General features: G+C 38.6%; 2 protein-coding genes across 7 annotated transcripts; both read left to right on the top strand.

Annotated features, from left to right (window-relative positions):
* The first annotated feature begins 6 nt into the window (after nucleotides 1-6).
* On the top strand, nucleotides 7-10,465 carry suz12b (SUZ12 polycomb repressive complex 2 subunit b). 5 transcript variants are annotated; one of them, XM_034688185.1, is made up of 17 exons: nucleotides 7-325; nucleotides 565-709; nucleotides 1,284-1,330; nucleotides 1,424-1,488; nucleotides 1,664-1,732; nucleotides 1,821-1,870; nucleotides 2,300-2,385; nucleotides 2,498-2,729; nucleotides 2,954-3,059; nucleotides 3,149-3,254; nucleotides 3,373-3,550; nucleotides 4,947-5,032; nucleotides 5,387-5,530; nucleotides 6,276-6,433; nucleotides 7,343-7,541; nucleotides 8,151-8,230; nucleotides 8,582-10,465. In XM_034688185.1, exons 1-17 carry the CDS (start codon nucleotides 311-313, stop codon nucleotides 8,892-8,894), a joined length of 2,079 nt encoding a protein of 692 aa, XP_034544076.1. In that variant the 5' UTR covers nucleotides 7-310; the 3' UTR covers nucleotides 8,895-10,465. The 5 variants fall into 5 exon arrangements, with proteins under 5 accessions (XP_034544076.1, XP_034544077.1, XP_034544079.1 ...); XM_034688186.1 differs by having other exon boundaries at nucleotides 4,944-5,032; nucleotides 8,151-8,224; XM_034688188.1 differs by having other exon boundaries at nucleotides 7-424; nucleotides 4,944-5,032; nucleotides 8,151-8,224.
* A 1,722-nt stretch (nucleotides 10,466-12,187) lies between these two features.
* On the top strand, nucleotides 12,188-20,217 carry atad5b (ATPase family AAA domain containing 5b). Of its 2 annotated transcripts, none has more exons than XM_034688183.1 (14): nucleotides 12,188-13,059; nucleotides 13,178-13,522; nucleotides 13,599-13,695; nucleotides 13,769-13,851; nucleotides 13,928-14,067; nucleotides 15,516-15,678; nucleotides 15,827-16,101; nucleotides 16,206-16,299; nucleotides 16,380-16,444; nucleotides 17,462-17,660; nucleotides 18,355-18,473; nucleotides 18,558-19,372; nucleotides 19,488-19,646; nucleotides 19,952-20,217. In XM_034688183.1, the coding sequence occupies exons 1-14, from the start codon at nucleotides 12,435-12,437 to the stop codon at nucleotides 20,028-20,030; spliced, it is 3,258 nt and encodes a 1,085-aa protein (XP_034544074.1). In that variant the 5' UTR covers nucleotides 12,188-12,434; the 3' UTR covers nucleotides 20,031-20,217. The 2 variants fall into 2 exon arrangements, with proteins under 2 accessions (XP_034544074.1, XP_034544073.1); XM_034688182.1 differs by having other exon boundaries at nucleotides 13,175-13,522.
* The last annotated feature ends 107 nt before the right edge of the window (nucleotides 20,218-20,324 follow it).

Below are 20,324 nucleotides of genomic sequence, written 5' to 3'. Positions count from 1 at the left end.
CGTCTGCTATTGGCTGCCAGCTGACTTATACTCTGTTGTTCAGTACAAATTGAAGGAAACCACACCGACAATAAATAAGAGAAAGAAATCAATATCTTGAGCCAAAATAGTAATCTCATTTTGGATATTAAACTCCGTGTTTGACAGTCGAATGCGGCAGAAGCTCGGACGTAAGGAAGTTTATATTCTTATAAACCATGCTAACATTGTTAGCTAACTAGCCAGCGTCTCGTCGCCTCCTCTTCATCTTCATGGGTTTCTGCTGTGGAGTCTGCCAGGCTTTTGCTACAGGCAGCTGGGCAACAAATTAATGCCATCTGCCAGGGTGGGTTACCTTTATGTTTGCCCAACACCATCCACATACCGATGTTGGACTTTTTGTTGATGAAAAACAGAATAAACGAGTGGATACCACGCTAACACAGTAAGCTAACTAACATGTTAGCATTGAGCTAGCTAGCTCGTCTGTTCACTGCTAACGCGAGTTTTTGCCCATTAGCTAACATGTTGTGTTGATCCCTTTACTCCCGTCTTTATTAACTTGTTCTATGGATTTACTCGCAGAACTCCGGTCATATTATGAGTGGGGCGAGTTGCAAAGCTAACGGTGCCGTGTACCCTGCCTCATCGGCAATGATGAACTCTGTGAAGAAGCCGAAGATGGAGCAGATACAGGCCGACCATGAGCTGTTTCTACAGGCCTTTGAAAGTAAGAGTTTACGCCCTGTAATGCAGCTTTTCGGTTTTGGTTACATTAAAATTACTCCCCCATACTTTCAATAAGCATTAAAAGTCCCGTTTAACTTAATTGTTATTGTTTTCAACATCTTGCTTTTAGCTGGCAGGCCTACATAGTTTGACAAGCAGTCTGTAGGGAGTCCAAGAAATAACAGATTGTTGTGTCCAAAACTGTCATTATATATAATTGTATATGCGTAGCAATTACCTTAGGGGGGTAAAAAAAGAAAGAAACATGTTGTGTTTTTTCAGTCCGATGTCAAACCAACCACCACCTGTTAACACCACCTCTGTTGTTATGAAAGGAATAACACGGATTACTTTCCTGGATGCTTCCGTTGTGAATTGAAAGGCAGCAGACTCATTCTGTCATACAGCAGGGCATCTGCACTGTGTAAAACCCAGAACGGCTCTTGCTCAGTTTGATAATCTTAAAGTTTGAAATCTTTCACTGGATTGAATGTTCAGAAGTTCTTTAGAAGTCATTGTAAAATGGCAGCTTGATTTTGTCTGAACATCACAATAATACTTTTGCTTGCCTCCAGAACCGACTCAGATATACAGATTTCTTCGCACAAGAAACTTGATTGCAGTAAGTTTTTTACCATTTGTTTTAGTTTAATTTATCAACCACTAAACTTACTTAATCTTGAAAATAATACTTGTGACCCCCTCCTCCCTTTAGCCAATTTTTTTGCACAGGACGCTTACCTTCATGTCTCACAGAAATGGTCGAACAAATGCCAGAAGGTTTGTAGTCTCATGTTATGATATAGTGTTTTGAAAGAACTCATTTTAAACTACTAAAGATGCATTAATATAAGCTAGATGACAAAACAAAACTAGAACTTTATATTGCTATTTCTGATCAGTCACATGATTGATAACTCAACTAAAACCTGTGACTTTAAATCTTTCTAACCAGGAAAACATTCAAAGTGGACGATATGTTGCAGACAGTTGAGAAGATGAAGGGGGAGCAGGATTCTCCAAGGTAAGATTAGCTCTATAAGAGCTGATGGATAGTTTTTTAGCATTTTATATGATCTGTTTTAATCTGTTTTGTTTTTCTGTTTATTTAGCTTGTCTTCACATCTACAGTTAACTTTCACTGGGTTCTTCCATAAGGATGGTAAGCAGGTTTTACTCTTTATGAAATACATGCGTTTTATTGACATGAAACAGGCGACCAACTACACAAAACAAACATAAGACTAAGTAAGGTCAAGTAAGAATATTTGTAAGGATTTATATATCTTCACTGTAGGAGTTGTGCACCATCTGTACTACCCAACTACATTCAATACCTACTAGCATTCTATTAGGTATTGAAAGCTGTGTAATTGCAAACCAACCCTCATATTCTAGGACAAGAATTAGTGGACCCAGTTCCTCAGGAGCAACATGGGAGATGTTTTTATATCAGTAGAACAGCTTTTTGATTATGACATAGAGATATCAATGGTGATCGTGTGCTTGTTTTTTTGTGCTATATGGATTTTGCTTTAAATCACAAATGCTAAAAAGTGTTAACAGTTGATTCTTCTTTGTCGTTACGCAGAAAAGCCATCACAAAATTCAGAAAATGAACAAAATTCTGTATCTTTAGAGGTGCTACTTGTCAAAGTCTGCCATAAGAAACGCAAGGTAAAGTAACTATTATTGAGATAGTCTCTCTCTTAACTGAAGTAATATTTTGCCTTACTGTTTCTTAAATTCACTTTTTTTTTTGTTGGTTGTGGGTTTTTTTGCATTTCAGGATGTCAGCTGCCCAATAAAGCAAGTGCCTACAGGTAAAAAGCAGGTGCCTTTGAACCCTGACAGTAACCAAACCAAGCCTGGCTCCTACCCTTCCTTACTGGTGTCCAGCAATGAGTTTGAGCCTAGCAACAGCCACATGGTCAAGTCCTATTCGCTCCTGTTCAGGGTGTCGCGCACAGGAAGGAGGGATACTAACGGCCTGGTTAACGGAGAGGCCAATGAAAACATTGGTAGGCAATTCATGTCAAAGTATTTTTATTTATTTGTCCATGTGCATTTTTTTTGGATTAATGTTTAAAATTGTGAAGAACAGGACTACAGAATGCTACTGTTTGCAATGAGACATTCTCTCTCTTGGCACATATGCTATAAGATAAGATGGGCTATGCTATGGGATTTGAGATGGCCTCTGGTTGGATATGAAATTCCTCACAGTGTGTTTGTTTTTCCAAAGATGTAACAGATACTCCCAGTAGAAAGAAGAGGAGTTCAGCCCATAGAGAGGAGGGAGAAGCCACAGAGACTTATGTTGCACAAATGACTGTTTTTGATAAGAATAGGTAAGGTGGTGTGATCTATATTGTCAATCTACTTTTTGTGTTCCTTTTCCTATACCATAAAATCATTGCTATACATTTGCTCTCTGCAGGAGATTGCAGCTGCTGGATGGGGAGTACGAGGTGTCCATGCAGGGGATGGAAGACAGCCCTGTTAGCAAGAAGAGAGCAACATGGGAAACCATTCTTGATGGAAAGGTAAGGGGCTTGCACATGTGTTGAATTAGATGTGCCATTGAGATCTCCTCCTTCACATCTTTCCTCCTTCACATCATCTCATCTCATCATTGACTTCTAATGACCGACTGTGTTGCAGAGACTGCCACCATTCGAGACGTTTTCTCAGGGACCCACATTGCAGTTCATGCTGCGTTGGACAGGTGATTCCAGCGGAAAGTCCACTGCCCCGGTGGCAAAACCCCTTGCCACCCGCAATTCAGAGAGCTACAGCCCCATGGAGACACGGACCAGCAACCACCGAGCTGCCCTCATGAGTAAGTGCAAGAACAGCCAAGGCTAGTCCAAACTTTTTGTCATACAAAGTTCATTTAAAAATGTGCTGTGATTTATGGAAATTCATCAACAGTCTTGTTTGTTAAAATCCAAGATCATGCAGTGTTGTGCATTACAGCTTTAATTACTTTTTAAACCGGTGATACATTCAAGAGCAGGAGGCAAAAAACATCCACAGCGGATGGAGGATGCAAGGATGGATGCGGTGGCTCACAAACAGCTGAACTGTTTCTTCTCTATTAAAATTCTGTAAAGGTATTTTTTGAAGGACAACCTGAACATCATTTCTGTCTTTTCTTGTGAGACTTTTAAAGCTGGAGAGTTTTGTGTTGTTTGCCCACTGTGGTATTGTTGTGGGATGGTCTATTTGTAACTGAATCTGGGAGAGGGCATGCTGTGAGTCATAACCACTGAGTGCCTCGCTTAAAGTGACTCAGCAATTATGAATGTGCTGGCAGTAAAAATTTCACTCTTCAATGAAATTCCCAATAATTTTTGTGTTGAAGGCATAAAGTCCATGTATTTATGGCAAGATGTTTCTTTGCATCATATCAGTGAATGGAGCATATATGAGCATGTTATCGTAAACCCTATATGGGCTGTATGAATAAGAGAGCAGGGGACTTTGTGTCATAACTTATCAAAGAAAATGTGATACCTTTAGAAACTTTATTCAACTCGGTACAAGGTTGCTCAAAAATATGTCCCCATACTTCCTAAAATCTAGTATCTAGTATTGGTGAGAACTTTAGTCAACGTAGTGATCCAATACTAAACATTTTAAGCACCGGCTTTCAGGTGTCATGTGAAATTAACAATAGTACAGTGCTAACTGAGAGTTTAATGATAGTTACAGCTAGCAATGACAATTTTTACATCAGTAATATGCCTTTTATTTTTTCCTGCACTAGTTTTTATGGTGTATTCGACTAATAGTATGAGTATATATAGATTGGAACCTGTATCAGTAATGGAAAACTAGCTTTTGAATATCTGCAGTTGATGGTCTGTATTGAAACTGAAATGGACCCTGTTCACCTGCAGAATAAGTTTTGAAATGTGCCTTGACCTAGGAAGGTTTTGGTAGTTAATGTGTATTAAATGCCACAAACAATTTTCTTTCATTTTTTGTATGGAACAATTAACAATAGAGACCTGTATTTGAATGGCAATACTAACAACTGAAGCCAGCAGACTGACATATTTACACATTTTATCTCCGAAACAGGTTTTGACAGACGTGTGTGCTGCCATTACAGAGCTTGCTGTAATTGTGACACATTCCAATTGCTACGTTTCCGCAAAACCATGTTGAAGTCAAATCTATGATTTGTCGATGCTCCAAGAAATAACTTCTCCATTTGTTCCCGGCAGCAGTGAAAGAGTCAGTGAGCACAGACATTCAGACGAGGAAAGAGCAGGTCCCGTGTGAGCCGCGGCAGAAGCTACGTATTTTTTATCAGGTATACAACAACACAGTAAGGTATACATGTGGGCCTGCAGAACTGATTTACAACACTGTTACAGTAAGGTGGCTGAATATTTACAATTGATCTGTGGTTTATATTGCTGAAGACATTTTAAAATTTGGAATTGCTGTCATATTTTGAAACCTTAGAAATAACTCACTGGAATGTAACTGTTCAACTAGACTCTAGCTATGACCACTTTTTATCAAGTAAATCCATTGGGTTTGTGTGCCAAAATGTGACAGTAACTCTGATGTATAGTATCATTTATATTCATCCAACTGTATCTTCTGAAAGTTGATCCTTTCTAAGTCTTCTTTGGAACTCATTAGTTCTTTGCTTGTCCAGTTCTTGTACAACAACAACACACGGCAGCAAACAGAAGCAAGAGACGATCTTCACTGCCCCTGGTGTACCCTGAACTGCAGCAAACTCTACAGCCTGCTCAAGCACCTCAAACTCTCTCACTCTCGCTTCATCTTCAACTATGTGGTAAGATACTCAGCTTGGTGATCGTTATTGGTCTAATACTCCTGCTTATGGTTCCTCCTTTGCTAGTATGATCAGTTGAGATGTAAAACTTGCATGGGTGACGGGTAATCTACATCATGATAGAAAATGCTGCATCAGGAGCAATGTATGACATGACTGAGGTCAGGATAGAGGCCCTAACACATCAGGAAAATAAATGTATATAAGGCTTTAAATTACAATGTATGTAAATAATTCTAAAAACATAAAAAGATACATTGACTCAATAATTCTGATGGCTAACAATAAACATAATCATTTAATTCACTAGAGTTGTATTTTAATGGAAGAAAGATACTTGTAGCTTTTAAGACCTGTTGGGGAGCCAAACAATGTGACTGTTTGTTTTTTTCTGCACATGGCACTAAAGGAAAATTGTTATACTTCATGAAGTTGCAGTGCTGATCAACTGTCAAACCACAAGGGCAACTAACCAGGGATGTCAATTTCAAGTGTTCTCTCCGTGAACGATCTTTGGAAATGTTAGCATTCAATTACCGATTAATCATTAAAAAAAATTAGACGTTTTCCATGTCAAAAACATTGCCAAATGCGTTTTTCCCAAGGGGCAACCTCCTGTCCCAAAATATGAAGCCTATGTGAACATCCCTAATCCAAACAAATCTATCCCCCACCTTTTGCAGAATACATTTCTTTTTGAATTCACCTTTGTTTTTCTTCTCTGTCTCTTTGTTTTAATCTTCAGCCTCACCCCAAAGGAGCACGGATAGATGTGTCCATCAATGAGTGCTATGATGGCTCGTATGTTGGCAACCCTCAGGACATCCACAGCCAGCCGGGCTTTGCTTTCAGCCGCAATGGGCCTGTTAAGAGGACCGCTGTTACTCACATACTGGTCTGCAGGTAAATTTCATTCAATCAATCAATCAATCTTTATTTGTATAGCGCCAAATCACAACAAACGTTATCTCAGGACGCTTTTACAAACAGACTTTTTTTAGACTTTAAACATAGACTTGTGACCTCTGTAAACTTTGAATATACTAAAATCATGAACTTGTTTCCAGTGGCCACTGTGATTCGCTCTTTACTTAATTTGGTTGAATAAGGAATTGCTAATCATTTGACTTTACTTAAATAAACGACTCAGAAGAAAAATTTGTAGCGCTTACACAGACCCAAATACATTAGCTCTCTGCTGCAGGAAGGCTTCATAAGGTGGATTTAAAAAAAAAAGTATGCAAGATAAGATGCAAGGCTCTACAGGAGTGTAACCAGCTTTTTTGTTTTGTTTGACTTCAGTGAAACTGTGTCCACTCTGTAAAACAACTTACAATTCAAGTGGTGTCTCTTACCCTACACAGGAACATTACAAAATCAACATCCAGAGAGCACCTCAGAATTTTAACCAAACTAATTTTATTTGCCTCAACATTAATTAGTTGTAGCTGATAACACATGCCTCTGGTGTACATAATGGGCAGTTAAAGTGATGGTCCGTGCTGGCTGAAATGAGAAATTGCTTTCTGACTGTGTGGCACACTGCTCTTGGCAAAATTAGCCTATTTTCTTTGCTATGACTCTATTACAAATTATCAGACCTCCGTCAGTCGCTCAGGATGTGCCCAACAACTTCTTGGTCCTGTGTCTCCAATTTTCACCCAAATGTAGCTGCTTATGGAGTCCATAAGTGATTTGGAGTGTTTCATTCTGTTGCATACTTTCATATTAAATGAATAAGGACAGGAAGCTTGAATTGCAAAATATATGATGTATATAGTTACTATTTGTTCTCTCTTTCCTTTCCTCTAGACCAAAGAGGACCAAACCAAGTCTGTCAGAGTTCCTGGAGACTGAGGATGGAGAGTTGGAGCAGCAGAGGACTTACGTCAGTGGGCACAACCGACTGTACTTCCACAGTGACAGTTGCATGCCCCTTAGGCCCCAGGAGATGGATGTGGACAGCGAGGACGAGCGAGATCCAGAGTGGCTCAGAGAAAAGACAGCCACGGTGAAAAGCTATTACTCATGGTGTCCTTTAGTTGAGTTAAAATGTCCAGCAACTTGTGGAGAGACCCAGAGTGTTACTTTGATCAATAACATAGTCAACCTTGTAACACAGTGTACACTTAAGCTTATACTTGAGTGTTCTGCAGAGATGCATACTATACTTGAGTGTTCTGCAGAGATGCATACTAGAGATCTGAAACAGATTAGCTTTATGTGTGGAAAACTAAAGAAAGGTGTTTCATTACCATGGTAAGAAATAGTGAACGATTTTGAGTCAGCACACCTTCAAATTAATGAGATAAAGATTTCCAGAGCATAAACTTTTCACAATATGAAGCACTTATTCCACAAGTACACTACATTTTTATCACTTCAGAACTGATCTATTGAATCTGCTAACATCAAATGAATTGACAAGTACCGGAGTAGCATGAGTAGGACTTGCATTATCACTGTTACAGCCTTACTAAAGTAAATGAATCAAATTGTCATCATCCATCCATACTTTCCCTCCCCTTTCTGCTTGCTTTGTTGTTTTACCAACTCCGATCACAGTGTGCTTAATATGACCGCATCATAAATGTGCTTTGTTTTTTTCAATTTCTTGCAGCAACTGGATGAGTTCACAGATGTAAACGAGGGAGAGAAGGAGGTGATGAAGCTGTGGAACCTTCATGTCATGAAGTACGGGTATGTTGATACAGCAGTATTGTAAATTAGGCTAAATATGCATGTGAAGGGAGAAGACACTTTCTCCCCTTATAGAAATAGTAAATTAGCATAATGGTCTGCTTGTTTGTGCATGCTTTAAAAAATATTTATTGTTGCACTGTTGGCGCGGTGGTTTGAGTGTGCGCCCCATTTGCAGGGGCTATAGTCCTGGTTGCAGCAGTCGCTGGTTCCACTACCAGCCACGACCATTTGTTGCACGTCTTCCCCCACTTTCTACTCCCCACATTTTCTGTCTCTCTTCAGCTGTTCTATCCAATAAAGGTGAAAATGCCCCAAAATACAAGTATATGTTATTTGTTCTGTCTGCAGTTTCATAGCAGATAACCAGATGAATCAGGCCATCATGCTTTTCACCGAGAACAGTGGTGCTTACATCATCCGCCGCAACCTCTGCCGCAATTTCCTCTTGCATCTGGTCAGCATGCACGACTTCAACCTGGTGAGCACGGCCACCATCGACCGCGCCATGGACCGTCTGCGACAGATCCAGGAGGAGCTGCCGGACACAGAAGAGGTGCCACAGGATAGAATTCTGGTCTCAGTCGGTGCCTGCAACGGAAACGCTGTCACCTCCTCTGGAGGAAAACAGGGCAAGAGGACAAAAAGTGGGCTAACGGACTGATGCAGGCTGAACGGGTGGAACAGTTATTGTCGAAGGTTTCCATTTTTTGTTTAAATTTCTTTTCTTTTTCTTTATTGGACATAACCGACCCTATGGTGCTTAGATAGGTGGGGGAGAACTGGTCTCTGGAGGATCTAACCTGAAGCAGACCAGTATACAAGGTAAACAAGTTTTTGAAACTTGCGAATTGAACCAAATATGAACAATAACAAAGTGAATCGCCCACATCAACACAAACCAGGAATCGGCGGACTGAAGGATGCAAGTGGAACCTACTTGTATGCATTTGTAGGTGCCACTGAAGTATCTGTGTTTGGGTGTGAGTGTGAACAAACTAAGAGTCTTCTGATGTGGCTCACTCAACTGTCTTTGGTATGTCCTTGTTTTAGACAACTGTACGGAGACTACAGTTAAAGCTGGACTGGTGACATTGTCAATGTTGATTATTTGTACACATACACAGTAATGTTGAAAACTTATCCTTTTAGCTGATTATGTTAGCACTTGGTGTTTGTATTTAGAAAGCTTACCTTGAATTTGTCTTTTTTTTTTTTTTTTAAATCATGCTGCGCCAAATGTTCAATGCAGCTTTTCCACTGTTATCAGTGGAGAAACTTTAGTGGGTTTGATTTCGCTGTTGTGAATGACATTAAATTTGAGGGAAGTCAGTCCAACTCCGCATTGTCATGAATGTGTGGAATATATGAAGCCTTCAGAGCTTGTGTGAGGAGTCTCTATGGACTGTTGGTTTTGCTGGTAGGTTGCCATGAATATAGTGTTATACTGTAAGCCTTTGACGAGAATAAACTACTTCATCACCCCTGAGCCTTTTGACCTGTATCGAAAAAATGTCAAGGAAAGCCAGGGAACTTTTCTGAATATTTTCCCTAAGATTTACTGAAACAACCAGCAGAACATCACCCCATGTATCATGTAGTGTGCATAGGAGCGAGATATAAAAGCCAGCGGTTTTCTGAAGCTGCTGGCACCTGTAGTTTCTCTTCACGTCAAGGTTTGAACATGTTGGAGTGTCAGTATAAGTACCAGTAGCTGACTGACAGAAATGTGTATACATGTAATTATATCAAAATGTTTAGATGTGCCCCGAACGACTCCACTACTTAACAAATTGTGTTTCTTTTCTCAAAGCAATATACTGTTTATTGGATGTTTGGTTTTCAGGTCAAAGTTCATTGTCTGTCCTTTTAGGTGCAGTTTATGCCAAAGGGTTATATTTTCATCAGCCTCTTAGTTCTGTATATTTTATTAGTCTTTTTTTTTATTGTTCATTCCTTGAGAAGTTTTAAAAAGTGACACTTGTGTTTTTGTAGTCTGCACAAGAATTGGGTTATTGTCATGATTCATTATTTCATCAGACTTCTCTTGTTGAAAACCAAATTACCAATATATTTTTCCTCTCTCTGGCATTCACGGAGGGTTTTCTGTATTCATCCGGAAAAAGGGAGACCTATTCACTATTATTGTCAAAACACCCTGTTTCAAATTTGTGAACTGTACACTCTGGCTATGGGGATTTTTATATTTAAAGAAATAAAATAAATTTGACCTTATCTCTGTCTGTAATGTTTTTCTTAATTTTGGTAACGTAATGTTCCTAAGTGACCCAATAAACATTTGTCTGTTTCATAGCTCTTTTTAAATGCCATTCCCACCAAGCTAAAACTTCTTATGATTAAAAAGTATGTCTCATAATATAAAACAAAATCATGCTGCAAAAATTCAGGAATGATTTCTATGTTGACACTTTATCTCTGAAGAAATATAAGAATCTGTATATGATCTTATGATTCTTTTTGGATGTGAAAAGGAAAAAAAAATAAGACTAAGTTTTATCAATCAGTACCAGAGAACAATCAAGTGCGTGCACCACCGAGTTGAGACTATTTTTCAAGTTGAGGGAAAAAAGTGTTTTTTAATAGCGCATAAGAACTTTATTTTCTTTAGTTACAATTAATTTTCTTAAGATTAACTTTAATTTATCCATTGTGTGATGTATCTACAGTGTTCATTCCAGACATGCACAATGCAGACATTACAAATTGCCTGGTTACATCAAATGTCTCTCCTCCTGGTCTGCTCTTAGTGCCATATTTCAAGATAACAAAGACTTAATTTTTCAACTTCTGAATTCAGTAACATATCTTAAAATCCTTTAATAGTTTAAGCAACCATTTTAGTACAATATTTAGTAGTTCCACGAAACATATATTTATTTTATCCTGAAATGATTATCTCAAATATCCAAAATTACATATTTAACATGATGTCACTTTTGCTATTCATGTGTATTGGGCTATCTAATTAAGATATCCAAATCATTCTATTCATTTAAAATAATTAGCATTTTTACTTATCACAATATATGAAAAGACATTTCTTAGTTAAACTAGATATTTTTTTCCAGATAGGTGCATTAAATTATCCCTGAATTCGTGTTTCAGATTCCACAATACATGGATAACATACTGTATCTGGGTTATCCGAAATTTAGAATTTCCCTAGGAATAATGATGGATAACCTAAATGTTCATTCTGGATATGACATTTGACTTGGGAAGAATGATGCTGAAAATATCTGAAATTATAATTTTAGGATTAGATCACAGATATCTACAATTAACATCCAATCTGGCTATTAAATGTTAAAACGTTTTACCACAGCTTTGTGATTAGTAGAAAGAAAAACCTACAGTTTACTTTCAATCAAATTCAGCCACACTTGATGCTATGAAAATATGACAATTCCTCACTTTAGCTATGAGCTGCGCATCTCACAGAGAAATTCTGAATGTGTGTTTATTTATTCAGACAATTTTAGTTATCTTATTGTAGTTATAACAAAACAAAAGAAATGCATAGTAGAAAACATATTTTATTTCAGGCCCATTAAGGCCCCCACTTGGGCCCTAGGTAGTCAGTCCCACTTTTCCCCCCACTATGACGCCCCTGTAGAAAGGTCCTTATAATTTTGAAAAGGAAAACGGAAGTTGCAGATACCATGATATGTAATTTCTGCTAGCTGGTATAAACGTATTATCAGTGTCTTTAATTACCAGTGAGAATACAATTTTGCCAAATGAAGCGCGTGGACATCTGAAATATAATTAATGCTGGGAGTGTGTGGACAGTGTGTGGACCATAGACTGTATAAAAGTGTGTGGATTGTTGGCAGTGGTGGACAGTAACAAAGTAAATTAAATTTAGTTGAGTACAAGGTATAATTTAACGGAGCGACTTTCACTTGTATTGGACCACCACTGATTGTTGGTTGATGTGTCTTGTCTTTTCATAGACGATCTTTGGCTCGTCCTTTAAGCGTCTCGCGCTTCATTTGAACGTCATTGCACAGAGGTTTGGACTCTTCCGATGCGACACCACAACTGTAAGTGTGTAGGAGTTTGCTGTTTTCAATAGTAGTGTTTATATTTTTATATTTCAACTTATTCATCTATAGTGCGTAATGAGAAGGCTGGTTCGCTGTGAAATACCAGCCCTTCCGTCTAACGCTTACGTCTCTACATGATGTGTAAGCCAAAGTGCAACCAGACAGCGTTTCAGCCGATGAATTTAACAATGCGAAATAAACTCAAAGAGTTAAAGAAATTCCCACACAGAGGCCAGCCGCGGATAGACGAAGTGATAATGTTATCGCACCCGAGCGGCTCAAACGATGAAATATTACCAGAAGAAGAATCAGCCTCGCTGGCAGTAAAGGACGAATATGAATCAAAAGATACTGTTGCTGGCAAATCTACTAGACAAGACAAACCACTTGTGAAGCAGAGGGAGACTTTCAGTGTAAAAGACATTAAGATAGCACCGATTTTCTTGCACACAACACAGCACAACAGGAGCAAACGGAGCAGAAATGGGAAGCCGGATAGGTCTGGAGAGAGGCTGCAAAAATCTGTGCTTACTCCTCGGGGTGAAGATTTGCAACAAGAGGAAATCCAGCAGCAGCATTTGTCAACAACTTCCCATCTGACAAAGAGAAGGTTGTCCTGTAGAGAAAAGCTGTCAGCCTCCGTTCTGCACAGCTGTCTGGAAGACATCCAAACATCTAACCCTGCATTTCCAGCCCGAGCAGTGTTCAACACTTTACAAAAGAAAGCTAGTGAAGGGCTGCAGGCTGCAGGATCCAACGGTGAGATCTAGAGATGGTCCTTTATAAATCTGGAATAACCATGATTTAATTTAACATTAACACCTCGCTGAACTTATGCTGCTGTGACCAGTCATGCATTTCTTTCTCCTATCAGCAGATAACTCCCTGAATCTCATCTTGCTTCAGAGCCAACTTAAAGTGAAGAGAAAACGGGGAACTGACACTTCAGAGAGAGTGCCAAAGCGCCTGCGGACAAGTCACGCTGCAGAAGGTGCTGCTGGTATGGGTCACTGTCACACACCAGTTCCCCGTATGATGGAAAGTGCTGTCTTTATGGTCAAGAAGCCGCCCAAGAGTAGCAAGCTGAGTCGCACCCACAGACAGAGGCAGCAAAGTGGGAGTCCAGCAGCCCGGGTGAACAACTGTGAGCTGAACTCTGGTCTCACAAATCACACTGGGGCTGCCGGTCAGTCACACAAAATCCCTGACAATCCCCCAACAGGTAACCTGTTCTGCTTATGGAATGTTTTGTACCATCATGATTGCAAGAATGTAACATTTTCTTTTCCTTTGTCTAGATTTTATTTGCGAGGATGTTCTCTGGACGGACAAATACAGTCCTCAGCATTCAAGTGAAGTCATTGGCAATTCTGGATCTGTGAATAAACTGCAAAGGTTAGTCTGATTTACATTTCCCTTCCACAGATAAGTGAGAAAGACGTTTTACTGTAGCCTTTTTGGTTTTTAGTTGGTTGCAAAAATGGAAACTTAGGGCAGACCATGAGGAGAGGAGAAAGATGGAGGAAAAGAGACGAGAGGAAAACAGCAATGGTATGAGCCAGATTTCTAAGCATTTTCCAAGTGTGTAGTTTCTGTTTGTAAAAGTAACAACTGTGTTCTTGTGCAGACTCATGGGACTGTGGAGACTTCCTAGGTGAGGCTGGGACAGAGGACGAGTCGCTGTGTAACACCATGCTGATTACAGGACCTCCAGGTGTGGGCAAGACGGCCTCTGTGTACGCCTGCTCTCAGGAGCTCGGCTTCAAGGTCTGATGCTGATCGTGTAGGGGATGAGTACCATATTATGTTTGAATGTAGGAACACAAGCATTCTGAATAACAGAGAGAGGTTCATACCCAGGTTTCAACATCCCTCTGTGTTTAAATTAATTCTGCTCTTGCAATCAGATAAGCCAAAATTTATCTGTAAATTAGGAGCTTTTCTGAAAAATGTCCTTCCAGTGTTTAAGTAAGATCTGTTGTACTTCAACCATGCCGTGTGCCATCATTATATTGTTTTGTTATTTGTAATTTATGTTCTGTGGCTCCATACCATGTGATCATGGTCTGAGCATCAAATTAAAATGAATGAATGAATGAATGAATCTGACCAAAATAATATCTTTGAGCCTTTGCTACCAAATGCCGGTCATTTACATCTGTTTTCATGTCTTTAGACATGAGCTTTTGGCAGTGAAACATTTTAGTACAAGCTCACCGTTGAGAACAAAACCGGCTCTTACGAAAACATGATCAAAAATGTAAAATTGGCAAGTCTAAAGGGAATACATTTCTTTAAAAAATTGATAACATTGCAAATGTTGATATATTGTGCTCCTCTTCTGAGGATTACACCGTGTTCCAAATTATTATGCAAGTTGAACTTTTGTGAATACTTTTAAAAAACTATGTTAACAGTCGTTTTCAAATTAGTCAAGAAGTTAGATAGTGAATATATTTCTTCAACTGTGTGGTTAAAATAATGCTTGTCGGCTGTATTTTTAAATTAATGCAGAATCTGCAGAAATGAGCGTGCTAAATTATTATGCAAGTTGGTGATAAGAGCATATAACTTGTGAAAATTAAAAACTAGGCACCATTTTAAACATTCTATTGATTGAAAACAATAATATTTACTACAACTGTATTCAAACTTTAACAAAAAAAACAGTTTTCTTTAGATTTGTATACAAATCAGTGAGGGTCAGAGGTTGCTGGTAAACTGATTTAGTGAGGTTTCTGATGTCTTCTCTGCTGACACTGTGCTGCACCTTGTATGGCTTTCCAAAGCTGCTATTTTGAGCTGTATTTCTTGCCATTACTGTAAATTATCTCCTTTATTATTGACCACAAGTTCTCAGTCGGGTTGAGATTGGGTAAGCAGGCAGGCCAGTTCATGAGGCGATCCTCTTTTGTATTTTTAAAGTGAAGAAGACGCTGTGTTCATGCATGAGCACAATGCACTGTAACATGCCTCACGTTACTCCCAGGACAGGATGGCATCTCAGGGCTTAGATCTGTCTTCCTAATAAATTTGAAAATGAGGGTTAACATAGTTTTTAAAATATTCAAAAAAATGCAACTTGCATAATAATTTTGAACACAGTGTATATTAACATTTTTGGCGTGTTCACACAACTTCACATGGAAGAATTATCAGGATTTAACTTTTTTATAATAGGAATCATCTTTCCTCTTTTTCCTTTTTTATCAAAGGTATTCGAAGTGAACTGCTCCTCACAGCGGAGTGGGCACCGTGTTCTGTCCCAGTTGAAGGAGGCTACTCAGTCCCACCTAGTGGAGACAACAGGGAAGGACCCGCTGAAGCCAACCTATTTCAACAACTACAGCTGCACTCCTAAACCTGACACTTTACCTGGTAAGAATAAGACAAAGACACTGTTCTCTTTAAAATCCACATTAGTCTGACATTTTCTTCCCTCCTGAATATTAACGATGTGTGATATGGTTCCCTCAGTGACATATCAAGACTCTACAAGCCTTCTAACTCTATTGTTTTTTAACAGGAAAAACAGTGACTCCAAAAAACGGCACCACTGCCTTCAAGAAGAAAGCTGCACAGAGCCTCGGCCGCTCTGGTCGCAAAGGAAAATGTCATCCGGCTGTTGTCACTTTACCCAACTACTTTAAAATGAAGAACAAAGCAGATCTCTTACACTCTGGTGGCCTGGCGCCATCTGAAAAACCACACTGCAAGAATTCTGATCATCCATCGACGGGCTCTGATCAAAGAGGGCCACAGAACAAAAAAACAGCCACATCACTCATTCTGTTTGAAGAGGTAAAGCCCACACTGTAAGATGTGACATTTAATGATGCAGTATGAGACTGCACATGAACTTTGTTTTGTCTGGGTTTAAAAGTTTGAATTGTCCGCTCACACAGGTTGATGTCATATTTGATGATGATGCTGGTTTCCTTGCAGCCATTAAGACTTTCATGACAACCACTAAAAGACCAGTGATTCTGACAACAAACGGTAAACACAAACAAACACTGTGGGATTTTGAATGGAGTAGATTATAGGACAAAATGTGATTCCAAAAATGTCTTCCGCAGATCCTTTATTCAGAGACAGATTCAACTGCAGCATGGAGGAAATCATTTTCAAAGCCCCATCAGAGGTAAGTCAAGTTTTGGTGTTTTTAAAAGTAAACTTAAGACTCACCTTTTTAATTTGGCTTTTAACTTGGAATAATTTCCTTTTAGCCCTGGACTTACATTAATTACTTTTATGACCATTGTTTTAGCATAATTTTTATTTATGTTATTTTTTATTCTATCTTTTTTTTGCCATAGTATTTTTATTGAAGTTTATAACAACAAAAACACAGCTTTATCATTAATTATTTTTCACTTTCACAGCTGCATGGCTGTATCTCAAGGTTTAACAAATGGACAAACAACACAATAACAACCAAATGAAAATGAAAGAAAAGATAAATAAATAATAATAATAAAAATAATAATAAATAAAATGAACAGAGCTTCTCTAAATCAAACAAGGCTATTCAATTTGAAAGAAGTACAATAAAACGAAGGTCAGTTGGCATATATTAAGACAAAGTGAAAGAATCTTCATTTCTACATGGATTTTGGGACTGCAGTGTTGGATTGTTTTTTTTAACATAATCACTGAAGAGTTTCAATTTTTTTCAAATGCATGTTTGGCTTTCTGGATGTATGTTATTTTTGCTATTTTTTATTCTATCTTATTCTATCTTCTTCATTTATAATTATTTTATTATTCTGGTATTTATTTGATTTTATTTAATTGATTGATTTTATTTTAATTGATTTTATTTCATTTTTATTTCTAAAGTACTTCACATCACATTCTTCTATCTTGTTTTAGTCTTGTATCATTTTATCTGTTGCTGTTCTTTTCTGTCTCTGTTCTTTTGTGAAGCGCTTTGGGCTGCATGCTTGAATGTATGAAAGGTGCTTTATAAATAAAAATGAGTTGAGAGGTAAGTTGAGTTTTGGTTAACTACAGTTTTGTTCAAAACAGCAAGAGTAAGTAGCTCACACTTGTCTTATTTAGAGAAGAAAAACTCTTTGACCCCACAAATGCAAATGTATGATGTCAAATATGTGTATAATGACCCTGTTAGTGATAAACTATTTATGTGTTTTACAAGGTGGATGTGTGCAGCTACCTGCAGCTGGTGGCTTTAGCAGAGAATGTGCAGCTGCAGTTGGATGATGTTTGCAGCCTCCTCAGACTTTGCAGAGGAGATGTCAGACGCTGCCTGCTGCAGCTGCAGCTGTGGGGGCACAGTGGTGGAGGACGAGTATCTCAGGGTGAAGGCCTTCCCAAGGAGCCTGTTCATAAGCATTGTAAGTTGTTCCCATAGAACAGGGGTTCACTAACCCTAAACATTGGAGCCATCTTGCAAAAAGAAAGGCAGAAAACTCATTACATTTTCTATTTTCAAGGTTTTATTTCAAGTTTAGCTACTATTTTTGGCATTTTTTATCATAATGGGTAGAATTTACTTTTTTAGATAACTTAAACTTTTTTTTGCATTTTTTCAGTGTTTCTTTGTTCACCACAAGTTAACAATTTTTGTTTAAGTAATACAAAACCAACAAAAAGAAGAAAAATAAATAAATACAAAAAATACAAACATAATAGTGATAATAAAGGAATAATAATAATAATAATACATTTTATTTATAAAGCTTTTTTGTAAAAACTTAAAGACGCTGCACAAAGGATAAAACATCATACAAAACAACAGAATAATCAAAACATGAATAAAATACATTTAAAATAAAATAATCAGAATTAAAAGTACAAACAAAAAGGAAGATAAACATAAGAAAACAAAGTAAATAAACTAAAATAAATAATAATAATACATATTTTTAGATAACTTAAAAAAAAAAAAAACATTCTGGAAGACCTCTCACAAACCCCCATTTGTGACTCGGGACCGACCCTCACTTTGGGAGCCCCTGCCATAGAACCCCTTATAGACTATGATTGTGTTACAGATAATGTTTAGTATTTTTCAATTTCCTTCTCTAGACTCAAGTGTTGAAAGAGGGAACAATGTAGACTCCCAACTTCCTCATAGGGAAACTGGCTGCACCGCTAGCATGCTAGGTCTTCCAGTGACCCGTGAAAAACTGCAAAGCCTTTTACAGGTACGTTTTTATATCACCCACTCTATATGAGTTCCAAAGATAGATTGAATTTCTGTGTCAATATTTTCCTGTTTGATTCTTCAGTGCCAGTTCTGGTCTGAGATTGACATGAACAACATCCTGAGGCTTCAAGCTGAGAGCTGGAGAAGAGCTGTGCCTCTTCTGTACTCCAACCTAATGCTTCTTCTCCCCACTGGGGACAAGGGAACTTCAATCCAGCTCCTGGAGAAGGGAACTGAGCTGGCACCTTCTAGCATTCATCCTCACACCCAGCAGCTGGACAAAGGTGACAGACCAAAGGAGTCAGCCACAGAAAGTAAATCAAATCGATCCACCTCCAGGCTGAGCAGGAAGAAATATATAACACCAATATTTGACACCGTATCGTCTGCCAGTTTGATCACAACTCCCCCCAGGTCATCGTCTTCACCAAAGGGAGCTCGTGCCAGTGCACACAGCTCAAGAGACAAAACAGAAAACCTTAAATCTGAAGTGATAACCAACTTTTTGGATGCCTTGGCAGACTTCTTTGACATCATGTCATATGTTGATGCCACCCTTCCTGCTGCCACACCTGTTGCCTTAGACTCAAGCAAACCTGAGGAGTTTGTCTGGACAGGAGCTGAAATAAAGGACGGCTTGTTGGACGAGATGAGGGAAGAGGAAGAGGGCAGCAGGAGTTGGAGCCAGGAGAGGCTGTTAGACATCCGGGCTGCTGTTGAAGGCTTGGGGTGTTGCAGGTGTTGTTGGCGAGTGTCTGAAGGGTGGAACAAAGCCCAGAAATACAGGCAGGAACTGGAAGACACAGAGTGGGGGAAGCTGGTTGAGAAACTAACACCACCTGCGTCACTGAAAAGACAGAACCTGACCTTTAGTCTTCAACCTCTGTGTGAACCATGGTGGGTCTATTCTTTTCTTAACTTCCTAACATAGATGAAAAGTGGCTTTTTAATCTGTCAAACACTAATTTGGGAATATGTTTCACCATGTTATAATCATGCCTGTCCCCTCTAGTGTTTACCAAAAGAGGTACAAGCTGAGCAAAAAGATCCTGTGCACCAAACCCTTCAGCCTGTTGGGGAACAGAAGAGCCGTCAGTGTTGACTACATGCCAGTCCTCCGCTGCATCTGTCGTTATCAGAGAGCGCAGCAACACACAGAGGAGCCGGTCAGGTGAGAGAGACACCCATGAGTATGATCAAATACAAATTAATTTACAATGAAAGCATGGTTTCTAAAGAATAAAATCCAGTTTGACTACCATCATAAAAAAGGAAGTCAGAGTAAAATGGAAATCACCGAATTACCATCAACTTGTGTCAGATCCAGAAGAATGTCAGAAAGTCTTCTGTTTAAATCATTTTGTGAGGAAATGTCAACACAAAGTATGAAACCCAAACTTGACAAAATAGATCTGTACATGCAAATAAAATGTAATATGTACAGATTACATTTTCATGATTTATCTCCCACATTAGGTGCCGGAAGTACCTCAACAGAAACCGTCTGAGCCTTTCAAAGTCGACCACTGAACTCCTGGCTGAGGATTTCTCTTAGAGAAAAGTCTGTAAAAAGTCAGTACAGCCTCACTACCTCAATGTACACAATATTAATTTATTCAGTATTCATTTAATCTGAAAACTGTCTTTGCCCAAATACTTAAATTCTATGAAGCTGAGATGTAGAAGTGTTTTTATGTGCATGTGCAACCATGAAAATGAAATAAAAAATGTATTTTTTAAAATTGTGTTGATCATTTCATTTTTTTTATATACACATATATACATTTTTAGGCCTTTTTGCCTTCATTTTATAGCACAGCTGAAAAATGACAGGAAAATGTGGGGAGTA

The sequence above is a fragment of the Notolabrus celidotus genome, chromosome 7 (assembly GCF_009762535.1).
Source record: "Notolabrus celidotus isolate fNotCel1 chromosome 7, fNotCel1.pri, whole genome shotgun sequence".
NCBI lineage: Eukaryota > Metazoa > Chordata > Actinopteri > Labriformes > Labridae > Notolabrus > Notolabrus celidotus.
The sequence above is the reverse complement of the archived record's forward strand: the minus strand, read 5'-3'. Positions and strand labels throughout refer to the sequence as shown.

Excerpts from the sequence above, each read along its gene's own strand:
- suz12b (XM_034688184.1), top strand. Across the intron at positions 3,255-3,372 it reads AAACCATTCTTGATGGAAAG|AGACTGCCACCATTCGAGAC; the intron begins GTAAGGGGCTTG and ends ACTGTGTTGCAG. Across the intron at positions 3,551-4,943 it reads CCACCGAGCTGCCCTCATGA|CAGTGAAAGAGTCAGTGAGC; the intron begins GTAAGTGCAAGA and ends TGTTCCCGGCAG.
- atad5b (XM_034688182.1), top strand. The coding sequence starts at position 12,435 with ATGATGTGTAAGCCAAAGTGCAACCAGACAGCGTTTCAGCCGATGAAT. Across the intron at positions 13,696-13,768 it reads TCTGTGAATAAACTGCAAAG|TTGGTTGCAAAAATGGAAAC; the intron begins GTTAGTCTGATT and ends TTTGGTTTTTAG. Across the intron at positions 15,679-15,826 it reads TAAACCTGACACTTTACCTG|GAAAAACAGTGACTCCAAAA; the intron begins GTAAGAATAAGA and ends GTTTTTTAACAG.